This window comes from Suillus fuscotomentosus (genome assembly GCF_016647785.1).
Source record: "Suillus fuscotomentosus strain FC203 chromosome Unknown F5891scaffold_63, whole genome shotgun sequence".
Taxonomy (NCBI): Eukaryota; Fungi; Basidiomycota; class Agaricomycetes; order Boletales; family Suillaceae; genus Suillus; species Suillus fuscotomentosus.
The window spans coordinates 260,733-282,023 of NW_024539575.1; the positions used below are offsets into that span (position 1 = coordinate 260,733).

At 46.5% G+C, this 21,291-nt stretch overlaps 6 protein-coding genes across 6 annotated transcripts; 3 read left to right on the forward strand and 3 right to left on the reverse strand.

Annotated features, from left to right (window-relative positions):
- Positions 1-2,621: 2,621 nt before the first annotated feature.
- On the reverse strand, positions 2,622-5,629 carry F5891DRAFT_1057112 (uncharacterized protein). Its single transcript, XM_041362732.1, has 16 exons — positions 5,358-5,629; positions 5,169-5,304; positions 4,973-5,112; positions 4,872-4,917; positions 4,727-4,796; positions 4,619-4,672; positions 4,367-4,557; positions 4,223-4,314; positions 3,988-4,173; positions 3,794-3,938; positions 3,721-3,734; positions 3,556-3,671; positions 3,425-3,504; positions 3,234-3,368; positions 2,708-3,176; positions 2,622-2,654 (listed from the first exon to the last, which is right to left on the reverse strand). The coding sequence occupies exons 1-15, from the start codon at positions 5,410-5,412 to the stop codon at positions 2,858-2,860; spliced, it is 1,779 nt and encodes a 592-aa protein (XP_041221310.1). The 5' UTR covers positions 5,413-5,629; the 3' UTR covers positions 2,622-2,654; positions 2,708-2,857.
- Positions 5,630-6,625: 996 nt separating this feature from the next.
- Positions 6,626-8,651, reverse strand: F5891DRAFT_1175488 (uncharacterized protein). Its single transcript, XM_041365719.1, is given in 11 exon segments — positions 6,626-6,979; positions 7,036-7,182; positions 7,227-7,306; positions 7,360-7,475; positions 7,525-7,538; positions 7,599-7,743; positions 7,793-7,972; positions 8,022-8,113; positions 8,166-8,356; positions 8,376-8,471; positions 8,526-8,651. 11 exon segments carry the CDS (start codon positions 8,610-8,612, stop codon positions 6,661-6,663), a joined length of 1,467 nt encoding a protein of 488 aa, XP_041221311.1. The 5' UTR covers positions 8,613-8,651; the 3' UTR covers positions 6,626-6,660.
- A 1,704-nt stretch (positions 8,652-10,355) lies between these two features.
- On the forward strand, positions 10,356-11,674 carry F5891DRAFT_1057129 (kinase-like protein). Its single transcript, XM_041362733.1, has 5 exons — positions 10,356-10,626; positions 10,677-10,707; positions 10,756-10,793; positions 10,842-11,051; positions 11,103-11,674. Exons 1-5 carry the CDS (start codon positions 10,429-10,431, stop codon positions 11,355-11,357), a joined length of 732 nt encoding a protein of 243 aa, XP_041221312.1. The 5' UTR covers positions 10,356-10,428; the 3' UTR covers positions 11,358-11,674.
- A 72-nt stretch (positions 11,675-11,746) lies between these two features.
- On the forward strand, positions 11,747-15,312 carry F5891DRAFT_1193922 (uncharacterized protein; the record flags this gene model as incomplete). Its single annotated transcript, XM_041367852.1, has 9 exons — positions 11,747-11,785; positions 11,841-12,218; positions 12,268-12,703; positions 12,759-13,009; positions 13,075-13,308; positions 13,363-13,728; positions 13,796-14,782; positions 14,838-15,013; positions 15,108-15,312. The coding sequence occupies 9 exons, from the start codon at positions 11,747-11,749 to the stop codon at positions 15,310-15,312; spliced, it is 3,072 nt and encodes a 1,023-aa protein (XP_041221313.1).
- A 1,033-nt stretch (positions 15,313-16,345) lies between these two features.
- F5891DRAFT_651933 (kinase-like domain-containing protein) lies at positions 16,346-18,011 on the forward strand. Its single transcript, XM_041372651.1, has 8 exons — positions 16,346-16,350; positions 16,405-16,859; positions 16,906-16,971; positions 17,027-17,209; positions 17,259-17,289; positions 17,343-17,380; positions 17,431-17,637; positions 17,687-18,011. Exons 2-8 carry the CDS (start codon positions 16,500-16,502, stop codon positions 17,924-17,926), a joined length of 1,125 nt encoding a protein of 374 aa, XP_041221314.1. The 5' UTR covers positions 16,346-16,350; positions 16,405-16,499; the 3' UTR covers positions 17,927-18,011.
- An 804-nt stretch (positions 18,012-18,815) lies between these two features.
- On the reverse strand, positions 18,816-20,211 carry F5891DRAFT_1280990 (kinase-like domain-containing protein). Its single transcript, XM_041370441.1, has 8 exons — positions 20,171-20,211; positions 19,968-20,108; positions 19,856-19,921; positions 19,611-19,802; positions 19,530-19,560; positions 19,432-19,469; positions 19,154-19,381; positions 18,816-19,103 (listed from the first exon to the last, which is right to left on the reverse strand). Exons 1-8 carry the CDS (start codon positions 20,186-20,188, stop codon positions 18,909-18,911), a joined length of 909 nt encoding a protein of 302 aa, XP_041221315.1. The 5' UTR covers positions 20,189-20,211; the 3' UTR covers positions 18,816-18,908.
- Between the last annotated feature and the right edge of the window lie 1,080 nt (positions 20,212-21,291).

Sequence of the window (21,291 nt, forward strand, 5' to 3'; positions counted from 1 at the left end):
GTTGCAACCACAAGGGAAGGGGACAGACATGTTACAGCCACGAGGGAAGACCCATGTTGGAAACAGTAGGCTATGTCTTGACAAGGCCAACATATTGGTGGGAGGGATGGGCATTGGGCATGGTTTGCCGTATAGGCACAGGCTGTTAAGGGCAGCCGGTGCTGGCAAAGGCAGGCCAACATATTGGTGGGAGGGATGGGCATTGGGCATTATTTGCCATCTAGGCACAGGCTGTTAAGGGTGGCCAGCACTGGCAAAGGCAGGCCAACATATTGGTGGGAGGGATGGGCATCGGGTGTCGTTTGCTGTGTAGCGCTGTGGTGGAGAGGGCATGGGAATGCATATAGGTGGGGAGGAAATTACTAATGGGTGGGAGGGGCCACAGACATTGCCGGTGGGGAGGTATATGTTGTAAGGGCTGGGACAACCAAATGCCCTAAGTACCTACATTATTTAGGACGACAATTTACACTGGTGTTGGGGAAATGTGGTTGTTGAGCCAAAGAAGTGTGGGCGAGACACGTGATCGTACAGCCTAATAAGGCTTACTTATTGGGAAACCCAGGTGACTTATCCTCACAGCGTCATGTCAGTCACATCACATGATGTTCGTCGAAAATTTCAGACATCTGTCATCTACCTTACTATCCCTTCCACTGCAATCAGCACCCCACAGAAGTCGGCAGTCACGCAAATGTCACTGTGAGTCATGATATGTCATGTAGGCCAATTTTAAAGTCAGTTCAGCAGTCAAGCAAGTGAGCAAGGTCAATTAGTATTCATTCGAACTTTGAGCAAGTATAGTATTGAATAGTAGATATACCTAAGTACGAGGGCGACTGTTATTAGTGCCATAGTTGTAAAATCGAGGTGGATATATAGGGAGACCATGTGCATTGTAACATGACGAAACACGACTCACATTCTGTTCTTTTGCTGCAGTATAACCCATTTGCAATTCTCTGAATTGAAACCTGAATGCGTGGCTCATATGTCGGGTCTGACAAAGCTTGCAGCTTTCCTCATCTACCGCTGCTAACTTAAACTTGCGAATGCGGACGCGCAGCGCTGCACCAGTCAGCACTTCCAAAGTGGGGGTGCAATTTGAAACTCCGTCATGGCATGTATCGGCAGGTGACATTTCTGCATGACTTCAGCACTTTCAACTATCTCACTCAATTCTGCTTTAATCGTGGTCATTCAACCTCGTAATGAATTGTATTAGAGAGAGAATGATACAGATGTTAAGAATTTTGTGTTTAAGTAGCTAGAAATACAAGTTTTGTGAAAGTGCCGACTTCTGTGGGGTGCCGATTGCAGTGGAAGGGATAGTACTGGTGTCTGAGAACAACTGTAGCTATGACATGGCAGGAAATGAGCACGAGTGCTAGTACAAGTGAATACCAAGTGAGGTGTGTTTGCTGAGTTAGACTTATGACCTTATGGCACTGGATCTGTTCAACTATTCTTCACACACAAAACTCACACACATGCACAGACACGGCACACACACAAATGAGACGCACACACATAATCACTCTTTCGCATACCAGTTGATGGAACATGCAGTATTGTCAGTGCAGTATCATGAGTGCTCGATGATGGGTGGCTCCTCGCAGGCAATAATGCGGCAGTGCTCATTATTGGCTGAACTACGCCTCAATCTTATGTATTACATAAGTGTTGTGCTGCCTGATGAGGCTTTGCTATTTTTTTCTATAAGTCACTGCAGTTCTTCAGTACCTCGGGATGTCAATGTGTAGTAGTCAAGAGGCTAACACCAACACCCAGGGATGAAATGCTGAAAGCGAGTCTCCTACTGCTGTCCCTGCTATTTTTGTGCATACAGTGCCATCTAGAATGCCAGTGGTGACGAAACCAAGATGGAACTTTCTCAACAAGATCTATGTACGCTCGATTTTCTCCAAGTCCTTTGTTTTCGCCAGGGAGTTGAAAGGGACCAGTGCTGGTGACATTGAGGCTCAAGGTACGTTTTGACTTTTTATCATTTTTCTATATTCTTACTGTGAAGCATCTTGCACTCCTGCAGTCACTATCTATTGCACCTACCCGTTCTCTTGTGAAATAATCAATGTCTACGGACCTATACGTCTGGTCCCTCGCACCCGTTCTCATGCTCGCTCTAACTCTTTTGTTTGTGCTTGCTCTCTTGCACCCGTTCATGCTTGCTCTCTCATACCTGTTCTCTCATGCTAACTCTCTCCCACTTGTTCTCTCATGCCGCGCCCCATCTCTCATGCCCTCCTACTTCTCGATGTCGCTTGGTATTGAGACCATCAACTGCGGCACCACAACAAGCGCCCGCCATGTCACCTGCATCTTTGTGCACTGTCCACCAGCCGGTCCTTAAAAAATTTCGAGGCTTTGCTCTCAATGCTGGCAACTTCGGTGCATTTTGTTTGCCCTTGGACTCTACTTGCTTTGCACTTATAGAAACCTTCATCATCACTCTGAGACCTACTCACTTCTCATTGCTCCGTCTCGTCCACTGGCCAGGCCTTGAAAAGATTCGAGGCTTTGCTGCCAATGCTGGCGGCTTCAGTGCATTTTATTTGCCCCTTGGACTCCAATACAAGAGTATGTATGCAAAGGAGTGATTATGTGTGTGCATCTCGTTTGTGTGTGTGTCGCATCTGTGCGTGTGTGTGAGTTTTGTGTGTGAAGAATAGTTGAACAGATCCAGCACCATATGACCTCGATAAGTTACGTGGCTCGAGTTTCCTTGGTCAGACGTATACATAGATAAGTAAATGCATGCATGCACATATTGGTGGACAAGGTACACTTTGCAGACCACAATCATTGACCGCTGTCATATATGCAGGCCCGCACACATCTACCACTCTTCGTCTGCTCGCAAATCCACGGGCCCAATCCTCGTTCTTAGGTCCTGGACTTCTTCAGCTTTGATAGTATAGCGATTGATCAATCTAACAATCTCATCCAGCGCATGGTCCCCTCCGTTACGATTGACAGACACATGGTGGGATTGAATGGCTAAGTGAACATTGCTTTTGCCCGCCTCCTCATAGGCTCTGATGGCAATTTTGACAACGTGACGAGAAATAGGGCCTGTCAGTGCTAGCAGGAACAAGATCTGCATGATACATGTTAAATCCACGATGTATGTCATAATCCGCCGCAAGACAATGGTTCTAGATCGGTCACCTTATGAAACACGTTTCAGACGGAAACAATGTTCATTTACTTACTTCTGTTGATAGGTATCATAAGCAAATTTAGCCAAGACCGCCCCTGCGGCAATCGGCACAACAATTGGTAGGGCCGGGCCAGCCAGCGCTGTCAAAATCGATGCAATTGCCGCGACCACGGTGAGGCCGAATCCACTGCCAATGTTTCTGTAAATTGAAAATGTCTTGGAGTATAATAACAAATAACTCACAAAGCTTGTGCTGCGCGTGGAAGGTCGGCATTGTCTATATCTTTTAGTATCAGTTCTTTGAACTGGTCACTGGACAAGTGCTTCGCAAAAACGTGTCAGCAGCCTGCAACGTAAAATTACATGTATCTTACACAGTGAGGGTCGTGGAAGTTCCAAACGTCAATGATGTCCTTGTGAATCACAGACAAGCAGTCCAACATGGTAAAGCCTGCGAAGTTCATGCTCGAAGCGAGACCTCTCCAATATCCTGAAAATTCGAAAGTCAAGAAGGCGCAGAAGAATGTGACAAAACTAACTTTTCTTGCCGACGCTGTGGAGAGTAAAAGTTTGAATTTGAGGCTCTACTAAGATAGTAGTGGTCGTGCGTACGCAATTGATGCCTCAACTTTAAGATTGATGTCTACTCGCTGGGCTATCATCATTACTAATGCCGCTTCTGAGGCGACAAATTTTTCGACGTTCGTGGTTGTAAGATCGACCAGTTTTCTTATGGTGCTCTCATACTCTTGCTTCGCTATAACGGTGTGTCAGCATCGAAAACTAGAGAGGTGAAACCCCTTTACCAGAAACAGTTATGTGCAAGATATCACTCCCAGCTACTTCCTTAAGCGGCCGGATACACAGTCTATCCAATTCGTCAACTTTGAGCTGGTCGAGCGCGGCTTCATCATATTGGTCGGAATCAGCAGCTTCGAGCTCCAATTCGCTGACAAAAACGTCATGCTTGGTGAAGACAGCAATGATCGGAACTAGATTTGAAATGTGAGTTATGATAAACTAAATGAAAACGTTGCGCACTATCGCCTAGTATTTCCTGCCTTGATTTGAGAAATTCCTCTACTCCGTTCTCAAGCAAACGTCCATTGGCATGAGGTATCGAGAGGCAGAGCCTTCAAGCAGTGTCAACATGGAAGAGTGGCAGCGGAAGCCAGAAGACCGTACCAGACCGCGTGGATTTTGTCCTGCAATTCGGGCTCGGTGCGGCGGCGGGCAATGAAGTCTTTTGCAGTCTTGAAAATCATGCTATCGCCAGCTTCAAATCCCTGACTATCATGGACAACAAATCGTTCATTTTCTGGCGCAGTGAATTCCTCGTTGATATCCGCTTCACCACGCTTGTTTTCATCAACTTTCTATGAAGGGATAGGTGAATATCAACAACTGTCCTCACGTAGCACTAATTCACGAACTCACTACTTCTTTGATTTTGAATGCCTGTTGAATCAGTGATGACTTTCCGACTCCGGTCTACAAAGTGGATGCGTGAGTCATCTATGTTTGAAGACAATGTCAGAGACGGACCTTCCCTATTACCAGTAGCCGGAATCTCGGGCAAATCTCTAGAATACTGCTGCTAGTCGACTGCAGCTGTCTGATATCAATAATCATTGTCAATGTGGACGATGATGCTCAGTTTGCTTCCAACATAAGAGACCAATAGACTGACCGTATTGTAATGACGACTGTCAGCTTCCTCCGAATCACCTTATACACTATCACATCAAGCTATAAGTTTAATGCGACACAGCTGAAGGTAAATCAGTTCACCTCGTTGGCCGTCGTGATCCATTATATTGGCCAAGATGTCTTTTCTGGTTAATGGAAAACTCACGACGATCTTCCGCGGAAACAAGCCCGTAGTATGGTAACAGTGCACAGATAAGGAAACCTGCTCAGTAGTTACCGGACTGTGTTACGATATTCTGAACGAGTTGCTCCCAGTCACATAGTAGGTGGAGCTCACATGGCGGGGTCGAATTTTTTACTAAGGTCCCTGTCTTGATCCGAGATGTAGCGGATCTTCTGTCGCTGTGAATCGATATTCAACTCGGCAAAATCGACCTTCTTCTTCGAAGTATCATCAAGGCGGATGACAATATCTAGGAAGAAAAATGTTCAAGGGTGAAATGCACGGTAAGTGGGAATTTCTTACTGGAGATGTAGAGAGGAGCAGAGGAGGCGACTACGGTAGGGGTATTTCCAGACATTGTCCTTCAAATCGATGGGAGTCAGTGGAAGAAAGGGTAAGGAGTGAATGGATGACGGGAGAGCAACAAGTAGTAGCCCTGGGACGCGAACGTCGTATCAGCGCTTGTTTGCACGTGCCGACCCGATGCCAGTAAATATGCTTGAGAAACTTGCAGAAGAGTCTTGTCAGACCTGGAAGCGCTGAAAATTTAGTGACCGTTCATTCGGGGCTTGACGCAAGAGGCCCGTGTATTACATGGACCCACATCGCATGGTTTAGACTGCTGCTGAATTTGCAATAGCTAATAAGGTAGGTGTCGTGCGGATTCTACATACCTCACGTGATAAACGTGATGAAAATGTGACAATATACAAAAATTGTAATATCATTTGATTGGGAGCTTTATGCATCAAACGGCTAGTCAGTTACATTGGTAATAATACTGCGGTCATTTTCTGTTAATCAGAATCAATAGAAATTGAGTAGAACATTTGTTATTCAAAATATCAGAAACAGAGTGCAAGGTCAACGTATGTGTTTGATACTCCGATGTGCAGTGCCGTGTTGCCGACACGGCGACACTACCCTTGCGCTATGGGCAACAAAACACGCGGGCAGAAGCGCTCGAGAGACAATCTAGTATTAGCACGAGCATCTAAAAAAAGGCAAAAGACTTCAGTTCCGTGTTCTGTGTCAGAGAATGATGAAGGAGTTTGAGCGCTGACCCCTTGCCAACTTATCAGTTTGACTGGTTATACAACGAGCAACACATTATTTTGCTTACTACTCATATACTACTTATACATTTGGCTAACTATCTACACCAGCAGCACATATTTTATCTTTGAGCTTGATATACACAATACCTTTTTCGTTTATTCTTGCTCGTGCACGTTCGGCATCGCTCGGCAGATGCTTGCACACTTATCTGCACAGCGTCACGGTTAGTCACAATCACGTGAGGTACGTAGAATCCGCACGACACCTACCTTAGCAACTTGCTCGTATGCTGCATGTATGCAAACAGCCGTAAATAAATTAAGTATGCACCATTACATAATCATCGCACTCCAAGTCGTTCATCGTCAAAGTATAACAGATTCCTGTCCCACTGAACCTGCAATCCACTACTAAGTCACACTTATGTAGCTCGAGTTCAAAGCTTAGTCAAACGTATACGTAGATGAGCACTGTGCACATATGTACACGTATTAGTGAACTAGGTACGTTTTGGAAACTACAAACCATTGTCATGCCCGGTGACCGTCTACCACTCTTCGTCTACTTGCAAATCCACGTGCCCAATCTTCGTCCTCAGGTTCTGAACGTCTTCAGCCTTGATAGAATGATCCTTGATCAATCTAACTATCTTCTCTAATGCATCGTCCCCTCCGCCACGGGTGACAGATACACAGTGCGATTGAATTGCTGAGTGAACATCGCTTTTGCACGTCCCCTCATAACCTTTGATGGCAATTTTTATGACGTGACGAGAGATAGGCCCTGTCGGTGCTAGCAGGAACAAGATTTGCATGATACATGTTAAATCCACGATGTATGTCATGATCCGCCGCAAAACAATGTTTCTAGATCGGTCACCTTATAACCACCTTTCAGATAGAAACAGAACGCATTCACTCACGTCCGTTGATAGGTATCATAAACCCATTTAGTCAAGACCACCCCTGCGGCAATGGGTACGACGATTGGTAGAAGCGGGCCGGATAGCGATGACAAAATCGATGCAATTGTCGCGACCACGGAGAGGCCGAATTCACTGTCAAGATTTCTGTAAATTGAAAGCGTCTCGGAGTACAATAACTAACAACTCACAAGGCCTGTGCTGTGTGTGGAAGGTCGACCTTGTCTAGATCTTTTAGGATCAGTGCTTTGAACTGGTCACTGGACAAGTGCTTCGCAGAAACGTGTCAGCGGCCTGTGACATGAAATGGAATATATATCTCACACAATGAGGGTCGTTGAAGTTCCAAACGTCAATGATGTCCTTGTGAATCACAGACAAGCAGTCCAACATGGTAAAGCCGGTGAAGTTCATGCTCGAAGCGAGACCTCTCCAATATCCTAGAAAATTGGAAGTGGACAAGGCACCGAAGACTATGGCAAGACTAACTTTTCTCGCCGATGCTGTGGAGAGCAAAAACATGAAGTTAAGGCTTTTACCAAAATAGCAGTGGTCGTGCGTACGCAATTGATGCTTTAAGTTTAAGACCGATGTCTACTCGCTGGGCTATCATCATTGCTAATGCCGCTTCTGAGGCAACATATTTTTCGACGTTCGTGGTTGTAAGATCGACCAGTTGTCTTATGGTCCTCTCGTACTCTTCGTTCGCTATAATGGTATGTCAGCATCGGGGACTAGATAATTTAAACCCCTTTACTTGAAACAGTTGCGTGCAGGATGTCGCTCCCAGCTGCTTCCTTAAGCGGCTGGATACACAGTTTATCCAATGTATTAACTTTAAGGTCTTCGAGCGTGACTTCATCGCATGATTCACCAGCGTCGTACTCCAATTTGTCGACAAAGATGTCATGCTTGGTGAAGACAGCAATGAGCGGAACTAGATTTAAAATATGAGTTATGAAAAACAAAATGCAAACGCTGCGCACTATTGCCTAGTATTTCCTTCCTCAATTTGAGAAATTCCTCTACTCCGCTCTCAAGCAAGCGTCCATCGGCATGAGGTATCGAAAGGCAGAGCCTTCAAACAGTGTCAGTATGGCAGAGTGGCAGCGGAAGCCAGAAGACCGTACCATACCGCATGGATTTTGTTCTGTAATTTGGGCTCCTTGCGTCGGCGGTCAATGAAGTCTTTTGCGGTCTTAAAAATCATGCTATCGCCAGCTTCAAACCCTTGACTATCGTGGAGGACAAATCGTTCATTTTCTTCCGCGATGAATTCCCTTTCGATATCCGCTTCACCACGTTTGTGTTCAGAAATATGCTGTAAAGGACATGCGAACGTCAGCAACGGTCCCCACGCGACAGTAATCCATGGACTCAACTACTTCATTTATTCTGAATGCCTGCTGGATCAGTGATGACTTTCCGACGCCGGTCTACGAAGTGGATGCGTGAATCGTCTATGCTTGAAGATAATGACAGAGACGGACCTTCCCTATCACAAGTAGCCGAAATCTTGGGCAAATCTCTAGAATACTGCTGCTAGTCGACTGCAGCTGTCTGATATCATCAATCATGATCGGGTCAGGTTTCTTCTGAGATAAGAGACCACTATACTGACGACGTTGTGACAACAACAGACATCTTCCCCTCAGTCATCCTATACTCTATCACATCGAACTATAAGTGTTATGCAGTACAGCTGGAGGAAAATTGGTTCACCTCGTTGGCCGTCGTGACTCACTGCATTAGACAAGATATCTTTTCTGTCTAATGAAAACTTCTTGGTGGTCTTCCTCAGAAACGTGCCTATAGTATAGTATTGATAGTGTACAGACAAGGAAACCCGGTCAGTGGTCACCGCACTGTGTTACAATGTTCTAAACCAGTTTCTACAAAAATAAGTAGGCTCACATGGCGGGATCGAACTTCGCACTGAGGTCTTTGTCTTGTTCCGAACTGTGGCGAATCTCCTGTCGCTGTGAGTCCAACTTCAACTCGGCAAAATCGATTTTCTTCTTTGAGGTGTCATCAAAGCGGATGACAATACCTGGGAAAAAAAATATTTAAGGGACAAATACACAGCAAGTTGAAAATTCCTACTGGTGATGTGGAGATGAACAGAGGAAGCGACTATGGCAGGGGTATTCTCTGACATTTCCTCCGAGTCAATGAGATAACGGGTAAGGGGGGAATGATGATGGGAGAAAAAAGTAGAAGCGAATTCGTATCAGCACATGTTTGCATGCTTGAGGCTTGAAGTCCTGCAAGATCTGGAAGCGCTTGATGGCATAGGCTAATAATTTACCGTTCGTTCGGGACTTGGCACAACTCGTGTGGTACATAGACCCGCATCCCAGGGTTCGGGTGTTCACTGCCTCGACCCCTGAATTCACACTAACGCCAGCAAATTGGTCGTCCGTCGGACTAGCATGAGGCAGCTGCATGTACTAAGTCTGTATGCACCATGATGCAGCAATGCTGAGAAAGACGTAATTCAACGCGCTTATACGACATTTAATAGATGCTTACCTGCCAACGTGGATGTTACGTATGTGATAACATTTGCGCCAGCCTCGGGCGTCTAATTGAGGGTACCCATATATGAGAATCGAACCCTGCATGATTTTGATCATGCTCGACGCTCATATAGCCGGATCTGAGATCGAAATCTTGTTTCGGCAAGCCCCAGCGCCCATACGTCAGATTTAAGCGCACCAGATACATACTAGAAGGCCCTCAAGGCCTCATCCGTCACCGGTTCACACTTCAAAGCTTCATTGGTGGATAGGCTACCTATTCGCACTCCAGTTGAATTTATCCTTAAGAGTCCTACTGTGGGGCGGCTATGCGACGTTATCCCATGTTTTCAATCAGCTGTCTCAATCAAACTCACTTACTAGCCTACCACTTCTTCTCTTCATATGATGATCCTGTTACCCGCTCGGTTTCAAACCTGGCTGAACAAGTGGACAAGGCATTTATGCTTGTTGCTTGGCTTGTTGCTTGCCAACCTTGGGCCTAGCTGGAAGTCGGCACAAATAAAGAATGAGTTTGTTTTTCTATGCAAATTTATGTTTCGTGTAATTTTGATCAAGTATCTACGGATTAGTCTGCTCGACCTCACTGAGCAAATAAGCAAGGAATCATCCCGATACCCTGTCGCTCAAGGCAGTTTTGGGGATGTCTGGAAGTGCATACGTAAGCACCCTCGAATCACGGTAGCTCCTTCAGGTTTGCACCTGCGAATATGCACTCATACTGTCTCCCCGTCTGCCAGGTTGCAGTAAAGTGTCTGCGACTTGAAATTCCGAACGATAACTGCAAGACAAAAATTACCGAGGTTTGAGTGGCTCCATGCGCTAGTAACACCACGTGTTTATTTGCTAATGCATGACACTTCAGAGGCTCGAACACGACTTGCAGCGGAATACTAAGCTGAAACACGCCAATCTGCTACCTTTGTTGGGTATAACTCAAGGATTTGGTCCACTGCCTGCTATCGTCTCCCCATGGATGAACAAAGGCTCACTTACCATGCTTCTGGAACGTGATTTCCAACAACTCACTCTCGCGCGAATGCTCCAAATCGTGGGTCTTTCTTCATGGTATGGCTCATATCTTAATCTTTGCTATTACAGCTCAAAGATGTCGCTTCAGCTCTTCAGTACTGTATGCGGCGAAATTCAGTATTCGGCGCCAAGCTAATGTGAAACTTAGTACACTCCGAAAACATAGTCCACGGTGATCTCACCGGCGTGAGTACCACAGATATCTCTTCCAAAACAATTATTGACGTGACTCAGAACAACATTCTCATCGATGAGAACGGCAAAGCCTTCGTGGCTGATCACGGAATTCTCATCTTTTGTGCCGAGCTCCATGGCACGTCATACATCAGAAGCAATGTGCGATGGGCTGCACCTGAAAACTTTCAAGTTCCGGAAGATGAGGAGTCAATAAGCTTACCCCAATTGGCATCAGACATCTATTCTTTTGGGTGCATCATGTTGCAGGTTTGTCGGTGGATTTTGACATCATGCAATGCGATTATCAATCTCTTTTAGGTCTTCACAGGAAAGGTTCCGTATTCCGAATTTCGGAGTGACCATCAAGTTACTGTACAAATACTCAGAGGCCGAAAGCCTGCCCGACCAGTGACTCCATCCATCGCCGATGCTATATGGGATTTCATGCAGAAGTGCTGGCTTGATAAACTGGAACAAAGGCCTTCAGCCAACGAAGTACTGACATTTATACAGGGACAGCTAGAGGAAAGCTCCTGCTCTCATGCGACTTGTGATGCCACGGCAGTCTCCTAGCTTTGTATGTTATATGCTGTCTTATTCTCTGTCCATCATATTCGCGGGATTCCATACCTTGATATCTCTCACACCTGCGATTTAGGCCTACAGCTATCATGTTAACATGCTCACAGATGTCCTCGACATCGCAGACCAGCTATTTTTCACAACGAATATAGAATAGTAATACACGATATGCTGCACCAACTTTGACTGATGCACATTAGTATTTAGTCCTACTAGGGTACATACTAGTACTTAGTCATTATGAGCGCTGTCTGCACTGCTGCCAGACACCTATGGTTCCTGATTACAACATGATTACTCAAATTAGCAGGATGACCAGCGCTGGTTCAATTCCACTTCACGGACTGCAGCACTAGTAGTCAACTTTCGTGTCAAGTTCGATGGTAAATACGACAGTCCAAGTTGTAGCTGCTACTGCGGTATGTTGGCCACTGTCGGATGTTGTAGTCGCCCTCAGTTACTAGACCCCTTCAGCTTCGCCAATTTGCATTTTTCGATGCTCACCCTGTGAAGGACGTCCATGACCTTGCTAACCCACCCGAGATTTTCAAAAACGCCTCGGAAATCTCAACTGTCACCTCATCCAGTGCTGGATTGCTCGTTGCGGATATTCACGGCAGTATACACGCTCTAAACAAGGAGTTCGTATCGACAACGAGCTGGGTCGCACATGTGGGAGGACGAGTAATGCACATGGCAGAGAGGAATGGTGTGTTGGTGACAATTGGGGAGGAGAGCGCAGTACGAGGTAGTTTGCTCAAGATTTGGGATCTTGGGAAGACGGACAAGAGAAACCAAGCACCAGTGTTACTGAAATCTGCCAAGGTCCAGCCTAGCAACAAGCCTCATCCAGTGAGTAACTCACTACGTTCAGCTTTCGCTCGGTGAGCTTGTAATTCAGGTCTCTTGCTTTGCACTTTCTTCTGCACTGTCTTTCCTTGCCATCGGCTTGGCCGACGGGACGGTGCTACTTTACAGGCATCTGGACCAGTCGCTGTCTTCCACAACGTCCCTGACTGCACTGCCTAAGACACGCATCATCCATGAATCATCCCCTGAACCTATCACTGGCCTTGGTTTCCGAGAACTTCCGAGTCTCACTAATGCCGATGCTAAGGATAACAACTTGCACCTTTTCATTGTGACCACGAACACGGTACACTTGTACCACGTGTCTGGCAAAGGGAGTGGGGGATCTAGCGTGTTATTAGACGATATTGGATGTGGATTAGGATGTGCGGTGATGGATTGGCGCGCCGAGAAGATCGTGCTTGCGAGAGATGAGGCAGTATATGCGTATGGTTTACATGGGAGGGAGCCGCCATATGCTTATGAAGGTGAGCGGATCGGTACGAACTCAAGTACTGAGAGGTGATGTTACGTCTTTCACAGGCTACAAGTCGTCGATCCACACCCACCTTAACTATGTGATAGTCGTTTCACCACCCACAACAGCTACAACGACGTCATCTGCTACGCGAAAGCTTGCAGCGCAAGTGGCAGGTGGAGACGGTGATGCGTCGAGGGTGACTGTGTTTGACATGGAGAATAAGGTAGTTGGATATACCGGGGTGTTTGCGGAGGGTATCAGAGAGGTGATCTCGGAGTGGGGAAATATCTACATCCTCACAAATAATGGGCAGGTGCGTCCTAACGATGCTCAGAACTGTGGCTTGACTTTCAATCTGACGTCACTGCCCTTGTTCAGCTGACTCGCCTTGCCGAGAAATCCACCTCTGCAAAACTCTCCATGCTGTACGCCAAGGCTCTGTACCCACTTGCACTGAGTCTCGCGCAGACACAACACCTCGACGAGAGCTACGTGGCTGATATTCATCGTCAGCACGGTGACCACCTCTACACGAAAGGAGATTGGGATGGCGCGATGACGTGCTATCTGAAGACGATAGGTTGGGTGAAACCAAGCTACGTCGTTAGAAAAGTCAGTTATTCGTGTTTTTTTTTCAACACAATAGATCTGATGATGTTGGCGCAGTTCCTGGACGCTCAGCGCATTCACAACCTCGTTACCTATCTGCAAGAGCTACATGCCCTTGGCCTGGCAAACGCTGATCATACCACTCTTCTGCTTAATACCTACACCAAACTCAAAGACGTTGCACGCTTGGACAGCTTCATTAAAACAGAGTCTCGACGCTCTGGTGCGGCAGAGTCGAACGGCGACCTTCCATTTGACCTAGACACTGCTATCCGGGTGTGTAGGCAGGCAGGATACTTTGATCATGCCAGCTACCTTGCGAAGCGCTATAAGCGACACGAAGAATATTTGAGGGTCATGATTGAAGACGCTGGGAAGTATGGGGAAGCGTTGATGTATTTGAGACACTTGGGAGCAGTCGCGGTAAGCCTTATCTTCGTTATTCGGTTTTGGTTTTTTTTTCCTGTATGAGGCTAATACATTTATATAGGCGGAAAGCAACCTCGCTAGGTACGGACGCGCTATGCTAGATAATCTTCCGGAGGAGACGACACAGCTTCTTATTGACCTTTGCACCATCTCTGGGCCCCTCATCATCCCTGAAGCAGAGGACACTACTCCACAACAGTCGAGCGCACCAGCAAACGCCCCATCTTACCTCTCGTACCTTGCCCTCTCCCGTACACCCGCGCCTGAAGACAAAGTTGAGGAATCCAATCTGGACAAAGAGGAGGACCTTACGGAACCTCAAACAACGCAGCCCAGCGCACCAACACTATCCAAAGAGAAACGACCTTCACCTACACTCTATTTCGCACATTTTGTTGATCATCCGTCATATTTTGTCCGTTTCCTAGAAAGCGTAGCCGCACGTCGGTGGGGACAATCACTTTCCTCTCTCCCATCTTCCCTTCTAGATACCAGTCTGGACAAAGACGAAGACCTAGAGAAGCACAATCAAGCAGCAGTTTGGAATACGTTGCTTGAGCTCTACCTTGACGGAGGCTCTCCAGAACAACAGGAAAAGGCACTCAAAGTTCTGACGAGCGACACTTTACCGTGCGATAAAACACATGCATTGATTCTTTGCAGCAGCTACAGCTATACTCGAGGTCTAGTCATACTTTGGGAGAAGCTAGGTATGTATGAAGACATTCTACGGTTTTGGATGGACAAGCACAACACATCGCCCTCCGAGTCTTCTGCATCAGCAGAGGTCGTGCAGGCCCTCGTACGATATGGCCCAACACACCCGCATCTCTATGAGCTGGTGCTGCGCTTCTTAACAAGCACGCCGGAGCTGCTCACGCGGCACCAGGCGGACGTAGAGAAGATTTTGGAACACATCGAGAAGGAGCGGATAATACCTCCGCTTGGTGTAGTCCAGATATTGAGTAGGAATGGAGTAGCCAGCGTAGGCCTTGTTAAGGACTGGCTGATGGGACGCATCAAGGAGGCAAGGGAAGAAGTGCAAACTGTGATTTCTTTACATTTCTCTCTCATTTTCACGCTGATGATTTTTCGCGTGATAGGACCAGCAACTGATCAACTCATACCAGCTAGAAACGAATGCGAAGTTGAAGCAAGTGGCTGAACTAGAGGACCCCATGCATGCAAAGGTGTTTAGTGTGACGCGCTGTTCTCAGTGCAGCGGGCAGCTCGATCTCCCCAGCGTCCATTTCATGTGCAACCACTCGTATCACCAGCGGTACGTATTTCGCTTACTTGTTAACTGTCCGAATTATTCCTTTCACCTCTTCTGGCTATCTCGTGATGTCAGTTCTAATGTACATTTCATATAGATGTCTTCTGGACCACGAGACAGAATGCCCGCTTTGCGTACGCCAACATGGGATCATCCAGGAGATTCGGAGGAATAACGAGAGGATGGCAGATCAACACGAGCTATTCCTCGCAGATGTGCAAGATAACGGGTTTAAAGTGCTTGCGGGTGGATTTGGTAAGGGGGTGCTAAATATGACTCGATTGGACGATGTTGCTGTATAACCTGTACTGCGCCGTGCTATACCTCTGCCACATGATCTGCATCTGTTACGGTATCAAATAGTAAGTTATCAAATACATTTCGTTAATAAGTTCGGGTTGATCCACAAGCGATGGGCATTTGCAGATTAGTTCGGTCCGACCCAACCATCGATTGCTCGTCCTTTTATACATGCAGTGGTTTCGTCTTCAGCCGGCAGACATTCCATGTCTCCTGATCCTTTGAACTTAAAGCGAAATCCCAGTCAAGTATGTGGATGTAGTTTGGCCCGTTTCCATGTCCATCCGACGATAGGACTCGGTCCTTGAGATCTGCATGGGGATCAGTGAATTGATCACACGCACCTAAAGCATGGTCCTTCCGAGATTAAACTTCTGGAAGAGAATACCGCCAACACATCACCGAACCACTATCCTTCGCATCTAGGGTGCCGTGCCTCTCGGCTCGAACTAATAGCAGAGAATCCACAATCGGCGAGGTCGAGATCCTTGACATCATCGTCAACAGAACAGTTTTTAATTGGAAGCTTATGAACTCTATACTTAGACGCGCACGCACATCACTCAAGTTTCCGTGGATGGTGGACCGTAAAGCTCAATATGATGCATACATGATCAGGATTAGTGAGTCACCCTTATCGGATGGGTGGTCTAAAGCGTGGTCTTACAGTGGTCAGAAGAACAACACGAGTCATATAGGCGCCGCCTCGAGTTATTATCATAGAAGAGATAGATCCATTTATTTTAGGATGAGCGCATACTTCTCAGCGCTCGAAGTCATGATCAGACGACAGGCAGCGTTTGCTAACATTGAATTGGTTATCAAGATTCACATCCACCGCAGGGTTGTCGCCGAAGTCGATGCATCGCGCATAGTTTGGGCTAAAATTTCGATTGGTAGTTCTATATCCCTGACCACGCCTCAGGAAATCTGATGAACTCAGTGTCTGCCTTTACTTGATGCGTATATGAATGGGCGTTTATGTGGTGGAAGGTCAGCTCCAGCGTAGATTTCATTCAATCCCAGTTGCGGCTTTCCTGGTGCGCCTTCTGCAATTTCTATTCCCGGGAGCTATCAGTTGATCGCGATATCAGCGGGAACCGTTGTAATCCTTGTGTATAAGACGAAAAACGACTGTTGCTGAGAAAGCACATCGACATCCTTTTGTGCCTGTGCTTCTCCTATCGATATGTCGATTTTCACTCCTCTGAGGGCTCTTGCACGTCAAGTCCCTCTTTACCATGATCGACCCAGCTCACCCTCTCCATCTGACGTTACTCGGTCTTCTTCTGGTGAACGACAACCTCATTTAAGCCAGACCTCCTTTGAATATACCTCCGAAGACGGGGAAAGCGGGCGCGATTCCATCTCTGAAGGGGTCTCGCAACTTATTCATTTAATCCCGACCGCAACTACTCAGACATCAACGTACGGTTTGTTCACTGTGGACACAAGCATTACTACCAGGAAAACCAAATTTCCGACTGCTTCGGGTGGACTTGCAGATGTCTACAGATGCATATTGAACAGGGGCGCGAGTCCGGAAGAAGTATGCCACACGTCGATCTTCCATGCTTACGCTCACCTAAGCTCAGGTTGCAGCCAAATCTCCACGGTATCCAAGTCTTACAGACGCCGTGGCAATTGCCAGAATAAATCATGTATGTTTGGGTAGTATCTGAAACCTCCGCGTGTCTGAACTTCTTTGGAACACAGAAACTTGAACGCGAAATCAAGATCTGGACCGGACTGAAACATCAGTATATATTGTGCCTGCTTGGCATCGCAACAGGTTTTGGTCCATTTCGAGCATTGGTTTCCCCCTGGATGCCGAACGGGACATTGAACTCTTATCTTCGTGAAAATACAACCCTTGCGAGGATGGACAGGCTTCGTATTGTAGGTTTCTCTTTCGACGCCGATTGCTGGAGCTTACTGTTTCTCAAAGCTTAAACAGATTACCGAGGGGCTCAAATATCGTAAGTAACATATTGGCTTGGAGACGACCGGCTTGACTGTATACTGCGGGCAGTCCACGACAATAACGTGATTCACGGCGATCTGACCAGTGTAGGTTTACCTACATTATACGTTTCGTGACCCACTGATCATTAGTATAGAAAAATGTCCTAATCGCTGTTGATGGATCCCCGCGCCTTGCGGACTTCGGTGTTTCGAATATCATGGTAGAATCTAACCCGGCATTCTCCTTCCACAATGGCGCAGTTTGTTGGGCAGCTCCAGAGCTTCTCTTCCCGGAAGGTGAAACCGTGCCGTGTGCCACCAAATCTAGTGATATATATGCTCTTGGGTGTATCATGCTTGAGGTCAGTGTCTCATTTACGTTTTTTTATGACGCTGACACGGTATTCGCAGGTATTATACAGCAAAACACCCTACTGGTGGATTAGCCAGAAGGCCCAGAATGCCGTGCAAGTTGTGTCATCAAAGTACAAAGGCCAAGAGCCCATAAATAACGCCATGCAAATTCAAGCACGTCATCTGGATTTCTTACGGCGGTGCTGGTCAATCAATAGTAAGAGTCGTCCATCAGTGGAGGAGGTACTGGGCTTTCTCGCTGAGAAAGCTATGTCTGACTGGGTCTCATCTACATAATGTCGCTGTTCGGAACTGGTTCATTCTCGTCTTTTTTATTCTAGCTGCCTCACTGGCATAGTGCAGTGTTCAAGTATAATATAGGATCGCATATCCGCTGGCTCGGTACCTCATGGCAATGTTATTGTCCATAGAATCGTACGACTCATGCATACTAGTCTATCGTAGAATCAGAATCTATTACTATGGCTATAGTACAATGATATGAAAGACCTCTGAGTCCGGGAATTCACATTCATTTTTTCGAAAACGAAAACAGCTTTAGGATGGTCAAGCGGCAGCATTCGGCAGGATGAGTCGGACTCTGAAACATGCGCAAGGTGAAATTGAGTAATACGGTACTAGTACGACGCACTTGGTGGTTTACTGCCTATAGATCACTTGCCCAAACCATGATAAAACATAAGCGGCCAACATCGCATGCAGCTGCAAAATATGTTCCTCCCAAGGCCTGCAAGAAGATGGCCACTCTTGTGCTAGCTCAGTTGACTTGGATTTCAACAGAGAAAATGTGACTGACACAGACGAGACGGGTGACATGAAAAAGCCGCCGCAGCGCGTCATTATTCAGTATGTGTATTGTCAGTATATCTTGAGAACTGAATATTGATTCAGCAGCTTGCTGATGTTCAGTTTGAAAGGGCGTGGTATTTTGAGAATAGTCCCGAGTCTACACTAATCTAGGTTGCAAAACTGTTGTATGATAATAATTTATCTTTCGATGCGGCAAGCACTTGGGTGAGCAACAATGGTGGTGTCTTTGGTCAGATCTTGTTGAGTTGACTTCTGCTCTGCGCAGTGCGCAATCTACAGGTAAAAAAGGAACAGACATAACATCGTCTTCATTGTGCAGCATCTTACGGGACTACAGAACCCTATCCCATAAAAGCGGGTTTTAAGTACTAAATCGTGTGGCAATATCCTCCAACCTTGTCACTATAATTGATATACACTATCGTGATATTTCATTACACGACGACGCTTACCGTGGCCCCAGAAATCTCATGATATGGTCCATCGTCGGACGATGGGCTGATATCTCATTCAAGCACGGTGAGAATTGTTGATACACCGCATGACTCTCTATGCCCCTGAAAGGTGCACGTCCCTTCTGCATAGCGCCCATAACCTGTAGAACACTTGTTATCCACGCGTAGGGTTGCTTTCCCACAAAGATCTTGGATTATTGTAAGAAGACTGTTTTCGTGTATTGACAATCCGACAGACCTGAAACACTATGCAGCCATACGAATAGACATCCCAAGCTTTAGTTGGCTTCTCGTCTTTAGCTTCATCATCATCTTCATCTCCGTCTCGGAGAGCCTCTGGGGGCATCCAACGTACGTTTCCTGCGTGACAGGAGTTGAACGTAGCGTTCCCTGCCTCGGCAAGAACCATCGATAGACCAAAGTCTGCGAGACGGAGGCGACCGGTGCTGTCAACCAAAACGTTGGTCTGTCATTGAATTCAGCTACATACTACATGTGGATTGGGATAAGACCTACCGCTGTCAAGTCGCCGTGCACGATACCCTTGCCGTGCACTAAGTGGATAGTCTTCAGTAAAAGATGTGATCGCTACATCTGTTAACAACGAAACTCACGGTAACTAATACCGGCAGTTACCTGCCATACCTGAAATCATGGCTAAGTACAAGCTAGTGCAGTAGTCATTTGATACTTACAAGCTCTCGTTTTCCAGGGTCGGATAGTCTGGAAAACTTGCGCTTCAAGTAATCGTCCAGCGATCCTTCCTCCATCCATGGAGACACCAATGCTGGAAGTAGCCCAAATTCTTCAGCGAAAGTCACGCCCTCGAGAGGGAGAATGTGGTCGTGTTCCAGCTGGATCCAAACATAGGCCTCACGACGAACTTTCTGAGGAGTAGATGTATCAGCGAGTGGAACTGCGTGTCAATATCCACCCTAACCTTTCCTATCGCTTTCAATATCTTCGCATCTGTTACCGAAAGGACCCTGATAGATTTGACAGCGACCTTGATGATAATGAATGATGAGTTTTCTACCCATGTCTAAACTCACAGGGCGTTGGGTTCCAGATCGTGTAGTCATTAAACATTTCCAGATGTCACCAAGCCCTCCTGTACAGGTAGGAAAGTTGCCATCTCTTAGGATGTTTGTCGCAGGAATAAGGTCTGGTTCAATTTTGAATTGAACTGACTCCTGCCAATGCAATGATATAAGTATATCATCAACGTGGAAACATGGAAGCCATATTGACTGACGGGTGGGAGATCGCCCATTGCGAAGTAAAGCTAGATATCAGAGTTCAAAATGAGACAACTGGGATGTAGGAGACGAAACGGGCATCTCTATATATCACTACTGAAGAGACAAATCAGCCATGCTGTCAACCCAAAAATACCACGGCCATGAGGCCCTGCGACTGGTTGAGCCCGAAACCTAGCGCCTTGATAGCGAATGTAATGAAAACCCCTGAGAGGCTGTGTTATTCAATGGTCGTATACATCGGTGATTGGTATACTCCACATTTTCCATCAGACTCGGCGGAAGATAGTTTGCGATGCACATGTTTGATTATATGAATCCCTACCATGCATTCACACACATACAAGATTAACGCTCACCTATTCAAATCAAACCTTCGATCGAAATGTTATGCTTCAAAATTTATTATGCAAGTACATGCGTGGCGCTTGACAACTTTTTCCCAGTTATCGGTCGGAGGCAGACTCGAACCGGGCCAAGGACTGTATCACCCTGTGCGATGACTGAAGAGTGATGGCATTCCGCAATATCGAAGATCAGAACACTTCGAGCCGGAAACGATTTTGGGTAAGGCCGAGGGAATGTGTAGTAAAGCTGCACGAGATCAAGCTTCCTGTGTGTGAAGCAAGTTATATGGCTTTATGTGGCTTAGATCATGACGCTTGTCTTGTTATTAAAGGGTTGCGCCAGCCAGTTATTGTGTAGCGCCAGATCAAAAAGCTTTCACCTGTCATTGGCAGATACGATCAATATCAGAATACTAGTAGTAATAACGCCATGGATGATCATTTGAGTGCTGCGTGACCTGGAGAGAAATTAGCTAAGGGAGATGGTAAGAATTTTTTCCTCTTCAATAAGCGAGCTCGTCCCACTGGCCGACTGTCGAACACCTAGAGTATCAGGACCGGGGCGTCAAACATCACTTTTCAGACACTAAGCACGTACCTTGAATGAGGGATAACATAGTCTAACCATGATAAGCGTGCGGTTAACTCGGGAAACTACCCAGTCCCGACATCAAACGTTCTATGTAGAAATGCGGACCCTCGATAAAGCTGGACGGACAAGTGAAATAAAATTCTTGAAACGAACACTTGGGGTGGATTTTCCTCAGCAT